The sequence below is a fragment of the Drosophila gunungcola genome, unplaced genomic scaffold (genome assembly GCF_025200985.1).
Source record: "Drosophila gunungcola strain Sukarami unplaced genomic scaffold, Dgunungcola_SK_2 000001F, whole genome shotgun sequence".
In the NCBI taxonomy this organism is placed as follows: domain Eukaryota; kingdom Metazoa; phylum Arthropoda; class Insecta; order Diptera; family Drosophilidae; genus Drosophila; species Drosophila gunungcola.
This window is the reverse complement of record NW_026453197.1, coordinates 19,414,111-19,427,738: the sequence shown is the minus strand read 5'-3', so window position 1 is coordinate 19,427,738 and position 13,628 is coordinate 19,414,111. Positions and strand designations below refer to the sequence as shown.

The window sequence follows — 13,628 nt, the reverse complement described above, 5'->3', positions numbered from 1 at the left end:
TCAAGTAATTAGTAAGTAATTAATTGCACCATCTCTAGATTCCCTAAGCTTATCGATATTATGGTTCGCAGTGAATGGCAAAACGGGACTCAAAGTGTTCTTATGGAAAAAAATACGGTCTTTTATAAAGGCACACCGGGATAAAAGAGCAAAATAAATCAATTATAAAGAAAAAGAGGAGCTCTTACCTAGAGGCTCCCATAAAACCAAACCTCTGCATTAGGATAAACCGGAAATATCCATCATGGACTCGCGTAATCGGCGCAGTTTCTCCGGTGGCAGTGGAAATGAGGGGGGTCGGGGCAGTAATTACTACAGATCCAGACCGGGATCTCGATATAGCCGTTCCCGATCGCGTTCTCGGTATAGATAACCTCTTAATAACCATATGTAAATCCATATTTATAAGTAATTTTAATTTCCCAGCGAGCGCAATCGCGGTTTTGGAGGCTTCAGACATCGCAATTCTCGTTCTCGGAGTCGCGATCGTTCCCCCATCTTCAGACATGATCATCGTGGTGGTCGCGGTGGAAATGGTGACCCCGATTTGTATCACAGCCTCATAAACGATGACTACAGGGAGGATCAGCGCAACTACAATCCCCGGAATAACTTTGACAATCGCCAGTTCCGGAGGGAAGACAGCTTCGATCGTCGGAATCATCGGAGCGATAGAGATTGTGGTGACAGTGATCGGGAGCAGAATGATTATGAATACGAACAGCGCTGCCGGGATCTCGATTCCCGGGAATCGCGTAACTCCATGGAAAGGGGCGAAAGGGGGTTCCAGGACAGAGTTCAAAGCAGGGAGCAAAATAGACCCTGGAACAGGAACTTCAACCACGACGATCGAGGCAGGAGCAACGAAAGGAACATGTGAGTTTGGGAAATTCAATGTAGTTCATTTGAGATTATTGTTATTTATTTCCCAATCCACCGCTTTAAGTTTTGCTTATAAAAAAGCAGCTTTCTAAGGCTATGCCTGCATAGCTAACTTGGGCTTAAAATTATAACGAATCTAATGGATCTTTAATAATATTTATAAAACTTATATTACAAAGCTGTCTTTGGCCTAAAATAAGAGTGCTGAGCTTAATGATTTAGTATATAGTATTTGGCTTTAAAATTAATAAATAAATTGTTGATGATATAATATACTTTTCCTTTTATAGACGCCCCCGAGAACAGCGCTTTCACAACGGCGGCGGAAACCACAATATGCCCAACCACGGTAGAGAGCGAGAAAGGGATTGGGATGAAGATCGAGATCGAGATCGAGATCAGGAAAGAGATCGAGATCGAGACCGGGAAAGAAGAGGTTCATCGGATTATGACAGTGATGAAGGTCATATGCGGAGGAACAAGTACCGAGGTGCCACCGAAGCACTCAACATAATTATAATCTTCGGCCTCACCAAGGAAATGACCAGAGCAGATGTAAGTTGGTATAAAACTCAAAAAAAACATTATTAATATCCCATAAACTCTATTTCAGATCATGAGCGAGCTGATTAAAGTGAACATGGAGCCAGCCTGCATTCGAATTATCCGGAAACATGGAACAGGTGGGTTACGAAATCACTAAAATTTGCACTTACAGCATAGACGTGTGAGTAGTTCCAAAAAGTATGGTGCTACTATGCAAGTGAATGGAGACGAATAATGTACCAAAAAAAACGAATTTAACCGGCCACAAAAGAAACGAAAACGAATACAATTTTCCCACAAACAAAAAAAAATGTTATACAAACCTATTGAAACATTCAACATTTTTTGACGAAAACATTTTGTATCTGCTTCTATCCGAAAATTTAGATTCATCACGCGGTATAGCGTTTGTCGAGTTTAACACCGTTGAGGAGGCGAAGCAATGGATGGAAATTACACAGGTATCAGCAGCGCATTCAACCAGAAATCACCCTATTGAACCTATTTCAACATCAGCCGCTAAGCTTCTTCTTTGGGCCATGATAATCTGAATGGGTTTCCTTTGTTTTGATGACCCAGTTTTTCCCCATTCAAAAGTTAGCTTTCAATCCGAATTACCCTTAATCCTAGAAACAAGGAAACTCTGATCTAGTTATTATGGTCCCAAGGAAGCGCTTTGAGAGGAGATCAATCGACCGCAGCAGCTAAAACTTCGCGTTACGAAACACAGAAGCAATCCGGTGACTGTGTAGAGTGTGAAAGAAGGAATCCTCTCGATTGGTTACTAATCCCAGACCTTTTCTTTTTCCTATTTCCATGTCTGGCGCTTCACAGGGCGTACTAAAGTTGAACGATCAGCGTGTGAGCATGCGGTATAGTCACAAGAGAATACAGGATTGGAATTGCAATAAGGTTAGTTTATGAATTTAATCATTTACTCTGTTTTAATTACAATTTCTCATTACCTTTTTAGTGTGGTGTCTGCAACTTCAAGTTTAGATTCTATTGCTTTGTGTGCAAAACATCGCGGGAAGATAGCGAAACCACATTTTCCTCCGGCAGCGAAGGCGTTGATGAAGTCAGCGCCATTCTCACCAAAAGTATACAAACCAAATATGCTTTTCATTCTATATTTTTATACAACTCTACCATATTTCTTGCAGAGATTATGCTGCGCAATCTGGATGCTTTGACCAACGAGGAGGGTGTGCTCACTGCCCTCCAGCAGCATCTGCCGGAATTAAGCAAGACGGTCAGCAAGGTGCTTATAAGTCGGGACACCTTGACACAGGCATCGCGAGGCATTTGCTACCTTAACTTTGACACTCTAGTTGACTCCATGAATGTGCACAATGCCCTGACATCGCTGGATCCTCCTTTAACACTAGATGACCGACTTGGTAATGAGTTATATTAATTAATTTACAAAATCTGTTTATAAAACTAGTGCCATTCAGTTGCCGTAACCTATTGCAATGACTTGGAGGAGCGGCAAGCAAAGCCCAAGGATCCGAAAACCACGACAGCGAAAGCCACCGAACCAGGCCTTCCAAGTGGCGACATTTCCGCCGTGCCACCCTCTGGATTGGGTGGCAGCTACACCCTGGCCGATGTGCCACGCCTTGCCGAATACAGTGCCTCCTTGTACGCTTCAAATCCCGCGGAACATGCCCACTACGTGCAGTACTACACAGAGTATTACACGGCGGACATAAGCAAGAAGAGTGATCCTCACGTGACGGAGGCCAACTCCGGAGCAGCAGTGGCCCTTTCGGCCATCCAGCGCAAGCAGAAGAAGATGAACAGCATAGAGACTACGATCACGGCGGCCGCAACAGCTGCAGCACAGGCAGCGGCGGAGGTGAAGGCCACATTTGCTGCCCAGGGAGTCAGTGCGCCCAGGGGCAATGATGGAAAGACCTACCGTAAGTGAATCCAGACATATTCAGCTGCGGTCAAATATTAATTTCTATCTTTCCCATTGCAGCCACTCCCGATGTGACCCAGTACCAGTACGATGAGACCTCTGGCTACTATTACGATCGCAGCACGGGTCTCTACTACGATGCCCACTCGCAGTACTACTACAACAGCGAGACGGGTGCGTACCTCTACTGGGATCAGCGGAGGAGCACCTACGTCCTGGCCACGCCCGCTTCCACACAGGCAGCGCTCCAGGAAGTTCTAGCTGAAGCGGAGCAGAAAGAGGACGATGCCAAGAAGGCCAAGGAGAAGGACAAGGACAAGGAGGGCGGCAACAAGCACGACAAGGTCAAGGTGGCCAAGAAGATTGTCAAGGACATGGAGAAGTGGGCCAAGCAGCTGAACCAGAAAAAAGACTACACGGCAGTGGCCACGCCGCAACCGATATTGGCCAACGAAGGACCCAGCACATCGTCACGCGGAAATCAAGGCGGATATGCCGATGTGGGATTCTCGATTCTCGAGAAAAAGGAGCGTGGCAAGCTGAACGATTATGTGGCGGGTCCTGGTCCCATGAACAAGCTGGTAAATGCTTATGGCGGAGCATCGGACTCCGAAGAGGAGTGTGCTGCCAATTTCCAGAATGCACAGAGCTCAGCGGGATCAGGAGTTATTTCTGAAAGAAGCGGTGGCGCCGAAGAATCGGATTATGTGGACTTGCAAAAGCTTACCTGCCTGCTCTGCAAGCGAGCCTTCCAATCGCTGGACATTCTGCAGAAGCACCTGAAAATGTCCACGCTGCACAAAGAGAATCTGGCCAAGCTCAACCAAAATTCGGCAGGAAATAGCATCGATGAGGCACTGTCGTAAGTGGAATTATGTTGTTAAAGTGATGTTTATGTAATTTAATTATATTTCCCTAGTTATCGTGATCGTGCCAAGGAAAGGAGGCTTAAATACGGCGAGAGCGACCCTCCTCCGCCAAATCGCAGCAGGGAGAGATTCGAGCAGGAAATCAAGACTTTGCAGAAGGGGCAGAAGGATGCCTCTGGAAATGCTCCAGCCATGCCCATCAGTTCAAGTAATGTGGGCAGTCGTTTGTTGCAGAAGATGGGCTGGTCGGAGGGTCAGGGATTGGGCAGAAAAAACCAAGGACGCACACAGATCATTGAGGCTGATGGGCGCACCAACAACGTGGGCTTGGGCAACAAATCGGGACAGATGATTCCCGGAAACGACTACAAATCCTACATCAAGAAGATGATGAAGCAGCGTTATGAAAACGCCTGAGACTAGGCATTACTGCCTAAAACCTTTTTACAAATGTAGAGCCGTTTTCACATGTTCCTTTTTTGAACTAAAATGGGTCGTTGAATTTTAAGCTAACAAGCAAGAAAAGCTACTAGCATACCATATTATATATGAATCTTATTAAGCATTTTCTGTTGGCAGTTTAAACTGATAAATATATATATATATTTTTCATTTGGCACTGGGCAGCTTGCATACACATTAAACTTGACAGGAAAGTGTAAAAACGGCGTATTAGCTAATAAATTTATAGATTGAATTATGATTAAGCAAAGTTCATACCCCCGAATTGTACAAAAATAATTTTTAAAAACGTCGAAAAGTTTAAATAGTTGCGTGTTGTAAAACAGCTTTTCATACTCTTTTAAATTACCAGGGAAATTTGAAATCGTTTGAAATATTAGAAGCAACTTCAAACCTTCGTTGTACAAAAATAAAGTTTAAATATTCGTTTCTTGTAAAACAGATGTTTGCATACACTTTAAATTTAACGATAATTGTTAAAACTTCACTCAGCTAGCAAAATAAATATAAATAAAATAAATGTATGGTTTTAAATATGATTAAGCTTAATAAATATAAATAAGATGTAAAGAGAAGTTTAAATATTTGTGTGTGCTGCGAAACAGCTGTTTTCGGACGTTTTGCAGCACTGGCATTCAAATAGTAATCGATAACTGACAGTCGGTGTTTCTGGGTGAATGGCAAAAGGAGGCCGAGATTTTTTCTATTCGTGTTTTTTTTTGTGCCCGGATAACTCTATTGTTTTTCTCTGCTTCAATGAACAGAAAATTTCAGACGGGAAACAAGTTTAACGAGTATTGCAATATAATCCTGTCATAAACGTGGTAAACAAGTAAGATGTGTAAATTAACGCGGTTTAACTAAACGGCAAAAGGCCAAAAACACAGGCAGACTGAATCTGAATAAATTACAATCGATTCGCATTAGATACGCGTAGAATGGATTCTCGATATGGTCGCAGTTTCTCGGGAGGAAATGGAAATGGCAATGATTCGGGATATAGACGATATACTCGTTCCAGATCCAGGTAAGATATATACATCTGCGGTCAAAATAATAGTAGTGGGCCCATGTAGTATTCGAAAAACAAACCTTTGATGGGACAGCATTTCGGTTAATTTATAATGATTTTTTACCAATGAACAAAATCGATATTGTTTTAGTTTTTCAAAGAAAATTAAAACTGTTATTTATTTCTTAAAATTTACTTGTCAATATGGTTGGTTTTAAAACAATTTAAGAAAATAACCATTAAATTTTGTTCATCTGAACTTTGTATTTTAAAACAATTTAATTTTATAAATTTATTTATTAATTTTGTAATATTTTATACCTTTTTAATCCTTATACATAGTATTAGCTTCAAAAAAATATATAAATATTCCATTTCCATAAGCTAAAACTACTATTATTTTGGCCGCAACTGTTCATATTTCCACTCGGTTTATGCTAAAGTATCATTATTATTCCAGGGACCGCAGTCGAGATCGTAATGACTATAGACGCCGCAATTCGCGTTCCCGAAGTCGCGATAGATCCTCGCATTATAGACACGATCGCAGTCCAGATTGTGATCTGTATGGGGATCTGATAAATGAGGATTACGATGATCAGGGAAACTATAATTCGAGGCATCACTTTGATCATCGCCAGCATCGCAATGAGGATAATAACTATGATCGCCGGGATCAGGACAATCATGGTCGCCGTGATCATGATAGCTTCAGTAACCACGATCGTAACGATCAGAATAGCTATGATAAACGCAGTCGGGATAAATACGATAGTGAACGTGATCACCGCTGGAAGGACTACGATCGGGAGTCCAAGGAGCACAACTATGATGACTTTGATAGAGGATCTGAACGTAGCAGGTGAGAAAATTCAATATACTTTGTAAAACCTTTAGTTTTATAATCAAAACTTGAAAATTACCCCATTTTTGGAATATATAAAATATTGTTTCACAAAATTCTTTAATCGATCTACACTGATGTTTTAACTGAATTCTCCTATAAACTTAAAAATGTTTAAGATTTATAAAATATTGTGTATAAATCTTAAAAAAAATCTTTTTCCTTGTAACCTTTATAATGTCAGTAATTGAGAACTTGAAATTGTTTGCATTTAATTTTAGTTAAAAAACTTCAATTCTCTTTCATAGAATTATAAAATACACTATCCCTATTACTTGATTTTGCTGTATTTATGTAAACTAAAAGTCAACAAAGTTGTAAAAGTGAGACGCTTCAAACCTTTATAAATATTAACATTTTTCCCGATTTGTATTGCACCTAGAACCCGGCTTGAATGCATACAAATTTCCAAATGAATCATTCATGCTCAATTTAATGAGTTAAAGGGAGTGCCTACATTATTTAGGTGAACAGCAAATGTTATTCCAATTAATTGCATACGAAATCAATGAAAAAATGCAAATAAAATTCAATAAATTAACGAAAGAGTTACATAGAATAAAGGTGAACTAATCCATTATCTTTGCAGTCGCAGTGGTGATCATCGGCAGTATAATAATAATGGCAATGGCAATGGCAATGGCAGCAATAATGCCACTGCCAAAAATGATCGTGATCGTGAAAGACAGTATTCCTCGGATGAAGACAGCGATATGGCCAATGAATTTAAGCAACGCGGTCATTACGGTGGCCAAAACGTCGAGCCGCTTAATAATATCATACTCTTTGGTCTCAAGAAGCACGTCACGGAAGCAGATGTAATAATTTTTAAATATAATATAATGCAATGCAAATAAGGAACTAAAATTGTTATTTACCCACAGATTATGGGCGAGCTGATTAAAGCGGATATGGAACCCAGTTCCATTCGCGTGATGAGGAAACAGCCAACAGGTGGGTTACATTTTCGTGTTTGACAATCGATTTATAGCAAAACAAAAAAAAAAACAAGAAAAACGAAAAACAGCGTAAGTATTGCGTGCCCAGCAAAAATGTTCGGAAAAGGATTTATTGTAAATTCAATTATATATACTTGGCTTACGACATCTGCAACAAAATTCCACAAAACAAATAAAATATATATATAGATAAAAAAAACAAACAAACAAAACAATCCCCAAAAATGTTACAAATGCCTATTTAAACAACCAACAACATTTTTTGACAAAAACATTTTCGTATCTGCTTCTATCTAAAATTTAGGTGCCTCACGCTGTTTTGCATTTGTCGAGTTTAAAACCGTTGAGGAGGCGAGACATTGGATGGATTTGAATCAGGTATCCACAACCAACCAACAAGAAACTTGAATCTTCTTGAATCAGCCAATCATCCAATCAGCCAAATAAGAGAAATGATGGCAAAACTTGGAAACATCTTGGCATCATCTTTAAAGAAATGGAGGCTTTGAGTTTGGTTTTCTCCTTCCTGTAGCTCTTGGTATTTTTTTTACATCTTCAATTGGGTTAACTAACTTCTTTAGTCTAAATTTGGATGGCTTACGAAGGGAACTGAACTCAAAGCCAGAGTTTCTCACGAAAGGATAAACCACCTGCAACGGCGATAAAAACACAGAAGCAACCTGGTGACTGTTGTGTAGTCTGTGAAAGTTATGATTAGTATTTGAATCATTGCAGTTTCTGATCCGTTTTATCCTTTTTCTATTCCTTTTTTTCTAAAGGGCACACTCCAACTGGGCGACCATCGTGTGTCCATGCAGTATAGCCACACTCGCATCTCGGATTGGACCTGTGTTAAGGTGAGAATTAAAAAACACACAGAGAAAAAAACTTGTGAAAAATCAACATACATAAATAGTTAGCTTGACTATAAAAATTAAAATTAAATGATTGATTTTACATGCTTTATTTTTTGTGTTTATAAGCAGTAATGAGGTACTAAAATGTTTTTTTTTTCTTACAGTGTGGTGCCAGCAACTTCAAGCGCCGCTTTCAGTGCTTCATGTGCAGCTGCTCGCGAGCGGAGAGCGAGAATGCTTTGTCCGGAGCAGGCGAGGGCGTCGACGAGATCAGCCGCATCCTCACAAAAAGTATATCCACCAATGATACAATCATTCAATGCCGTTTCCTCCAGCTAATCAGCTAAAAATACCCCACTACAACTACTACTACTTTCCCAATGCAGAGATCATGCTGCGCAATCTGGACGCTTTGACCAACGAGGAGGGTGTGCTCACCGCCCTCCAGAAGCACCTGCCCGACTTGGCCAAAACAGTGAGCAAAGTGCTGGTTAGTCGGGACACCTTAACGCAGGCATCTCGGGGAATTTGTTACCTGAACTTTGACACACTCATCGATTCGATGAATGTGTTCAATGGACTGACGGCTTTGGATCCGCCACTAGAACTGGATGATAAAACTGGTATTTAGCCACTTTCCACTTTAAAATTTATTTCTTATAATAATAGTAAACCTTGATTTCAGTTATCATAAGCTACTGCATTGATGCGGAAACTCGTCAAGGGTTTCCCAGCGACTCGAATCCATCTAAAGCCAGTGGCGGTGCTATGCCACCTTCTGGAATAAGTGGAGCCTACACCCTGGCGGATGTGCCTCGTCTCGCCGAGTACAGTGCCTCCGTTTATGCCTCCAATCCTGTGGAGCATGCCCACTATGTCCAGTACTATACGGATTATTATACGACTGAAATAAACAAGAACTGCGGGGATCCGCATGTGACGGAGGCCAATTCCGGAGCAGCTGTGGCCATGTCGGCCATGATGCGCAAGCAGCGCAAGGTTACCCACCTGGAGACGCCTACGACCACTGTTCCAGAGGCGAAGGCCGCCTTTCTGGCCAGAGGAGCAAGTGCACCCAGGGGAAATGATGGAAAGAAATATGGTAAGTGGTGGCACAATACCAGTGCTACAACTTTAGCAATTTAATTGCTATTCTTGGCAACTATTAATAGATAAAAATTACATTTTTTAGAAATATTTAATTTAAAATGAAATTTATAATTAATTTTTTTTTTCACATTTATATTTTTTTTAACCTATCAATTTTTTGACTGTTTTTAGTTAATTATAATAAATTTGTTAACATTTTTTATGATTTCGCGTTATATTGATTTCCATTTTAAACAGCATTTTTAATGATTATTCATTAATTTGGCAAATTATATTTTATATATATCTAGCCACTCCCGATGTGTCAAAGTACCAGTATGATGAGACCTCCGGTTACTACTACGACCACATTACGGGTCTCTACTACGATGCCCACTCGCAGTACTACTACAACAACGAGACGGGTGCGTATCTCTACTGGGATCAGCGGAGAAGCACCTACGTCCTGGCCACGCCCGCTTCCACACAGGCAGCGCTCCAGGAAGTTCTAGCTGAGGCCGAGAAAAAAGAGGAGGAGGCCAAGAAGGCCAAGGAGAAGGAGAAGGAAAAGGAGGAGGGCGGCAAGCCGGACAAAGTCAAGGTGGCCAAGAAGATTGTCAAGGACATGGAGAAGTGGGCCAAGCACTTGAACCAAAGGAAGGACTACACGGCAGTGGCCACGCCGCAGCCTATTCTGTCGGGAAATGAGGCGCCCAGTACGTCGCGTGGAACTCAGGGAGCCTACGCTGATGTAGGTTTCTCGATTCTCGAGAAGAAGGAGCGTGGCAAGCTCAACGAGTGTGCACCACAGGCAGGACCACCGGCCATAAACAAGCTGGTCAACGCCTATGGAGGAGCATCGGATTCAGAGGAGGATAATACCAACTCCTCCCAGAATTTGCAGAAAGTGGTGGAAACTGGAGGTGCTGCTGTTAAAGGTGCGCCCGATGAATCGGAATTTGTGGACTTGCAAAAGCTTACCTGCCTGCTCTGCAAGCGTGCCTTCCAATCTCTGGAAATATTGCAGAAGCACCTGAAGATGTCTAATCTGCACAAGGAGAACCTGGCCAAGCTCAACCAAAATTCGGCAGGAAATAACATTGATGAGGCACTGTCGTAAGTGGAATTATGTTGTTAAATACATGTATAGTTAATTAATTTAATTATATTTCCCTAGTTATCGTGATCGCGCCAAGGAAAGGAGGCTAAAATACGGCGAGAGCGACCCTCCTCCGCCAAATCGCAGCAGGGAGAGATTCGAGCAGGAAATCAAGACTTTGCAGAAGCGGCAGAAGGATGCTTCTGGAAGTGCTCCAGCCATGCCCATCAGTTCAAGCAATGTGGGCAGTCGTCTGATGCAGAAGATGGGCTGGTCGGAAGGCCAGGGGTTGGGCAGGAAGAACCAAGGACGCACCCAGATCATAGAGGTAAGAATGTACTTAAAACTATATATCATTTATTAAAGATAAATCTTCGTTTTAACAGGCTGATGGTCGTACCAACAATGTGGGACTGGGCAACAAGGCTGGAAACTTGCCGCCTGGTAACGACTACAAATCGTACATCAAGAAGATGATGAAGCAGCGCTACGAGAACGCTTGAGACTGCATTCATAGACATGTACGATTTAAATTCCGCTTAAATATAGGAGCATTTAGGCATTGGTTACCTCAATTATACAAAATCCACCACCTTATTGCGCTCATTTAGCATTACTTTCGAAGTTAACATGTAAATAGGACGTGAATAAAAAGTCTCAAATTAGATTTGACTTAATGATTTTTATTAATATTCATTAGAGATCGGATAAGAGGTTCTTAACATTCATTTTTAAGTAAGCTTAGGTGAATAACATAATTAGATTTAAGCAAAAATATTGCTTTGATGAATGATTAACATTCAAGGCGGACATGAAACCATTTAAACCACTTTACTTTGTGGGATTCCAGCGAAGCACCAGTGCCAAAGTCCTTAAATATATTGAACACCAGGTGGAGTTCGATAAAGTTAATCTTTATAATATATACCTTTAATCATTTTTATTCTAAAATCGATAGCATCAATTTAGTCATAATATTGAACACTAGGTGGCGTTCAAAACAGTTTATTTGCACTTGTTGCTTTGACATTTGTACATTTATTAATATTGATATTGCTGGCTAATGGCTAATCTATACTTTTAGTTAAAATTCAAAATTTGAACGGAAACATAATTTTTTTTCTAAAATCGATAGCTTCGACTTACAAATATGGTATATTTCCGATTATAAGCAAGTGGTCACACAGAATTGCGATTAAAAACGTGCACCCGGCTTTTTTCGGGGTAAACAGTATATATTACTTGCATTAAACCTTAAAATATATCCCACCTTAATGAGTTCAAGTAAGATACCTCCGTTGACCTACAAGGTGGTGGCGGAGTGCTCTGTTTCCAAAGCCAGGGCAGGATTAATGACCCTCAGGTGAGTGTTTCCTTGAGAAAAACTCTTAGGAACTCTGACTAACCCATAAAATAAATCCCCATAAACAGGCACAGCGAGGTGAATACTCCAGTGTTCATGCCTGTGGGAACTCAGGGAACCCTAAAGGGCATCCTGCCGGACCAACTCATCGAGCTGAACTGCCAAATCCTCCTGGGAAATACCTATCATCTGGGTTTGCGTCCGGGAATTGATACCCTGAAAAAAGCTGGTGGTCTGCACAAGTTTATGGGCTGGCCCAGGGCCATCCTAACCGACTCCGGTGGCTTCCAGATGGTTTCCCTGCTGCAGCTGGCCGAGATCGATGAGCATGGCGTGAACTTTAGATCCCCCTTCGACAATAGTCAGTGTATGTTGACACCAGAGCATTCGATACAAATACAAAATGCCATTGGAGCGGATATAATGATGCAGTTGGATGATGTGGTCAAGACGACTACAACTGGACCTCGAGTGGAGGAGGCCATGGAGCGGACCATACGCTGGGTGGATCGCTGCATTGAGGCACATGCCCGCGATGATGATCAATCGCTGTTTCCCATTGTCCAGGGGGGATTGGATGTGCCACTGCGCCAACGTTGCGTATCCGCCCTGATGGAGCGTCAAGTTCGAGGGTTCGCCGTTGGAGGATTAAGTGGTGGCGAGAGTAAACACGATTTCTGGCGGATGGTGGATGTGTGCACGGGTTATCTGCCCAGGGATAAACCACGCTACCTGATGGGCGTGGGATTTGCAGCGGATCTGGTGGTCTGTGTGGCCCTTGGCATCGATATGTTCGATTGCGTTTTTCCCACCCGGACAGCTCGTTTTGGTTGCGCCTTGGTGGACAGTGGTCAACTGAATTTGAAGCAACCAAAGTACAAACTGGACATGGAACCCATTGACCAGAAGTGCCATTGTAGCACCTGCAAAAGATATACTAGATCCTATCTGCACCACATTGCCACCAATGAAAGTGTTTCCTGCTCATTGCTAAGCATCCACAATATAGCCTATCAACTAAGATTGATGGGTAGCATGAGGCAGGCCATTCAGCGGGATGAGTTCCCACAATTCGTCAAGGATTTCATGGCCAAACACTTTAAAACCGATCCCATTCCGGCTTGGATACGAGAAGCTCTGGCAGCTGTGAATATTCAATTGCCAGCGGATCCGGAGAAGGAAGATCAGGACCTGGAAAAGAAGACAAAGGCAGAGAAGCGACAGGAGACAGAGAATGTGGCCGAGGAGCAGGTGGCCACCAGCTAAGAACATAGTAAAATAACACAGTTTTGATACCCTTAAAGATTCAAAAACTGACTGGTTTGTAAATATTTTTTAAAACCTTGTAGACATTTGAAACACATGAGACAAACCATGTACATATTTAGTTTAAGCATAAAATCAAAGTATAACACTTAAAACAATATCTAAAAATATCTTAAACTGGTTTTACTAGTCTAAACATTTTTTATAGATAATTTGGAAAATATTTTTAAAAATATTAATAATAAATATTGAAATTTTAATAATAATAATAGTCACAATAATAGTTACATTGGTAAATTGTAGGCTGAAAATTTTAAAAGTATTTACGTTTTAGTTTTGCAATTTTTTAAATATGTAACAATAACAATCGCTTTCCACGTATTTCGCTATACC

The 13,628-nt window shown here is 41.4% G+C and overlaps 3 protein-coding genes across 6 annotated transcripts; all 3 read left to right on the top strand.

The window, feature by feature from the left end:
* Positions 1-76: 76 nt before the first annotated feature.
* Positions 77-5,113, top strand: LOC128261772 (RNA-binding protein 5-B-like). Of its 2 annotated transcripts, XM_052995628.1 has the most exons (11): positions 77-363; positions 427-876; positions 1,173-1,437; positions 1,496-1,565; positions 1,816-1,889; positions 2,263-2,340; positions 2,402-2,528; positions 2,592-2,828; positions 2,886-3,353; positions 3,416-4,217; positions 4,275-5,112. In XM_052995628.1, the coding sequence occupies exons 1-11, from the start codon at positions 245-247 to the stop codon at positions 4,639-4,641; spliced, it is 3,057 nt and encodes a 1,018-aa protein (XP_052851588.1). In that variant the 5' UTR covers positions 77-244; the 3' UTR covers positions 4,642-5,112. The 2 variants fall into 2 exon arrangements, with proteins under 2 accessions (XP_052851588.1, XP_052851589.1); XM_052995629.1 differs by lacking the exons at positions 77-363; positions 427-876; positions 1,816-1,889 and having other exon boundaries at positions 1,381-1,437; positions 4,275-5,113.
* A 238-nt stretch (positions 5,114-5,351) lies between these two features.
* Positions 5,352-11,278, top strand: LOC128261745 (RNA-binding protein 5-B). 3 transcript variants are annotated; one of them, XM_052995586.1, is made up of 13 exons: positions 5,352-5,518; positions 5,614-5,713; positions 6,159-6,560; positions 7,192-7,420; positions 7,487-7,556; positions 7,866-7,939; positions 8,341-8,418; positions 8,583-8,709; positions 8,805-9,041; positions 9,104-9,520; positions 9,819-10,623; positions 10,685-10,934; positions 10,993-11,278. In XM_052995586.1, exons 2-13 carry the CDS (start codon positions 5,625-5,627, stop codon positions 11,107-11,109), a joined length of 2,895 nt encoding a protein of 964 aa, XP_052851546.1. In that variant the 5' UTR covers positions 5,352-5,518; positions 5,614-5,624; the 3' UTR covers positions 11,110-11,278. The 3 variants fall into 3 exon arrangements, with proteins under 3 accessions (XP_052851546.1, XP_052851548.1, XP_052851547.1); XM_052995587.1 differs by lacking the exons at positions 5,352-5,518; positions 5,614-5,713; positions 6,159-6,560; positions 7,866-7,939 and having other exon boundaries at positions 7,366-7,420; XM_052995588.1 differs by lacking the exons at positions 7,866-7,939; positions 8,805-9,041; positions 9,104-9,520; ... (1 more) ...; positions 10,685-10,934; positions 10,993-11,278 and having other exon boundaries at positions 5,352-5,713.
* A 494-nt stretch (positions 11,279-11,772) lies between these two features.
* Positions 11,773-13,371, top strand: LOC128262485 (queuine tRNA-ribosyltransferase catalytic subunit). The gene is made up of 2 exons (XM_052996764.1): positions 11,773-11,969; positions 12,038-13,371. Exons 1-2 carry the CDS (start codon positions 11,881-11,883, stop codon positions 13,233-13,235), a joined length of 1,287 nt encoding a protein of 428 aa, XP_052852724.1. The 5' UTR covers positions 11,773-11,880; the 3' UTR covers positions 13,236-13,371.
* The last annotated feature ends 257 nt before the right edge of the window (positions 13,372-13,628 follow it).